Here is a 2,657-nt window from a genome sequence, read left to right as displayed (position 1 = left end):
CCCATCACCACGTACAGGAATCCACGTCAAGGGGAATTCTGAAAGAGAGGATGTGACAGGTAGGCATGGCAGGAGGGGGTCTGATTTTCTATTCCATAACTCTGTAACCAAAGAAAATTGAAGACTAAAAATTATGGTTTGTTTGAGCAATGACAATTTTATTGAGAGTAAGTTACATTTAATTTCGTACTTTTTTCAAGGGGTGGTGGATAAAATAGGGAAGATGACATGCTAAGAGAAAATGTGTCACGTGGGTCACACTAGGGAAAATTCAGGAGTTTTTAAATATTGTCTTGTAGAATTAAGAACTTAAAACTTATATAGTATTAAAATATGGATTATTAGCTAAGATTTTATGCTATTCTAATTGGTATAACATAAACAAATGTAGTTTAATAACATTTTGAATGTAAGACACTAAAACCTTGTGTCATGTGCACTAAAGGATACCAGTGGCAATAGGATTAACAGACAAAAATAGAATAAATTAAACTCAATTGTGATTGAATGGTTATTTACATGCGTGTGTGTGTGTATATAAGTAGGAATGATTCAAATTCCATCCCTACTATCTTGTTTGCATTGTTTTTGAAAGATTGACATTAGCCATCCCTATATTTGCTTCCTTTTTTGAAAAGTTTTTCTTTACTTGTTTTTTTTTAATGCAGTGTTTCAATAGACATAGGAAGGTTGTATATATAACTAAGTTCTGAATAAAATGAAGTTTCAAATGCAATATTTATTGTTTATCTATTATTGGCCAGTAATTCCTATTTAACCCTGTATTTCAAGAGATAATGATAACATTGTTTTACACTAGAATTATGATTTCTTTTAATTACAACTAGTTCTTAATAATACTTATAAAAGCAGATACACTTGTTTGAAACTATGTCACCTCAGTGAAATGGGTTGACACCATTGTCTTGGTTTCTGAGTTATCATGTAATAAAAAAGCAGCAGAAGAAAGAAGAACAAGAAATTCAAACTTTTTGCTATGATATTTACAGATACTCCCAGAACTTGTGACTCAGTCATTACATAAATATTGTTTTAAAAGGAAACACTGTATAGTATTATAAATTTCTGATGACCTATTGAGGAAATATTTAAAACACCATTTCGATGAACAATACAAGCCATCCCTACACAGGCAGTGCTACTGCGTGCCTGATACATCTAGTGTACTAACATTAGTTTTGACAAATTATTTTATAAGAAGTTTGAAATGTTACTTTCTTTAGACAAGTAGACTTGTAGCTTATTTTCAAAACTCTACATTAATTTAGTAGTTCCAAGTAATGTCTTTTATAAGCTATGGAATAAAAAATAACTCTTTAGTTTTTCATTTTAAACAATACAACTTACACCAAGTTCTTGACTTAGAAGATATGGTTCCTGGGCAACCAACCAAGACTCTGCAATAGCAGCATCCCTAGCAAACTGGTATACTTCCAGGACTAGAAGCAAAATCAAACATTAATACAGAGAAAGACAATAATCATTAGAGAAACATTAAAAGAAGTACCAAAGAATATATTATATATATTTTCCCAATTATTCTTAATGATCATAAAACCACCAAACTTTATATTACACAGCCAGATTCAGCGAGATGATAAAATTAATTTTAGTTTTCAGTGCCTGCAAGGGTAGCTGGGTATGAAGCATTGAATATAATAATTTCTATGCAAACGTAACAAAAACAATTCTACTTAGGTATGTCTTAGAATTTCTAAAGAAATAGTTGATTCTCTTAAATACAGCACTCATTGTAAATGTATCACAGAAAATAAAGTATTTATAATAAAACAGATACAATTAGAACAAAATATCCTTCATACTTAGCTGCAAGTGTTCCCATCTTTCCTCCCATCTCTCCATCATGGTATTTCTCTGGTTTGTTAAAGCCAAGAGTTTTTCTTTGATCTGTAAAGAGAAGACAAGAAATCATTCAAGTTAATATGAATTAACAGTTTATTATAAAACATCATCTGTACAGTTTCTATGCTAAAAAAATCTAATACTCAAAAATAAATTAAGGCTTAATATGCAAAAAGGAATTTGGGTTGGCTTTCTAGGTCAAAAGTCTGTTACTTTGTTTTTTTTTATTTCAAAGCAAAGCTGCATGATGAATTATCTATGCCGTGCCCACTTCAGGGATCAAGTCACAAATTTTAGCATTGTAAGTCCTCAAACTGGTGCTCAGCCACCAAAGAAGAGGGGGCAGGATCAAAGTGAATTTGACAAGAAACATAAACTGAAATGACTTGAAGTATTTGGCATTTGTTAGTCATTTAAATGTCTCAACTGTTTGGTTTAACATTATTGCAGCATAATTATTGTCAATTTAGTACTTTGCATACCAATATTCATCAACTTTCTACAAAATAAGTGCATTTATTCTTCTTTTTGAAAAATGTGTATGCTTTTTTATGGCTTGCCTTGTTTTTATTGTGTCTTACTTTTATGGTAAAAAACAATAGATTTCACATTTGTTTTTCTGAAATTTCAGACAAAAATAATTCAAGCTATAAATAAAGCAAACATCTTTTCAAACTGAGATTCTTAACTGACTTCAATTATTTAGCAAATCTTGCAGTGAGATTCAAACGGGACGAACAATATTAAGGAGGGGCCAGTGTTGCGTCATCGAG

General features: G+C 30.9%; 1 protein-coding gene across 8 annotated transcripts in view; it reads right to left on the bottom strand.

Annotated features, from left to right (window-relative positions):
- The window catches only part of LOC106462325 (spectrin beta chain-like), a 120,715-nt gene that overhangs the window by 26,145 nt on the left and 91,913 nt on the right, over nucleotides 1-2,657 (bottom strand). For all 8 annotated transcript variants that reach the window (XM_013922229.2, XM_022389549.1, XM_022389542.1 and 5 more), the window contains 2 exons: nucleotides 1,845-1,929; nucleotides 1,369-1,460 (listed from right to left, as the gene is read on the bottom strand). In XM_013922229.2, coding sequence (XP_013777683.1) covers nucleotides 1,369-1,460; nucleotides 1,845-1,929 — 177 coding nt within the window. The remainder of the gene's footprint in view (nucleotides 1-1,368; nucleotides 1,461-1,844; nucleotides 1,930-2,657) is intronic.

Source organism: Limulus polyphemus, unplaced genomic scaffold (genome assembly GCF_000517525.1).
Source record: "Limulus polyphemus unplaced genomic scaffold, Limulus_polyphemus-2.1.2 Scaffold1142, whole genome shotgun sequence".
Taxonomy (NCBI): Eukaryota; Metazoa; Arthropoda; class Merostomata; order Xiphosura; family Limulidae; genus Limulus; species Limulus polyphemus.
This window is presented reverse-complemented; position numbering and strand designations above follow the sequence as displayed.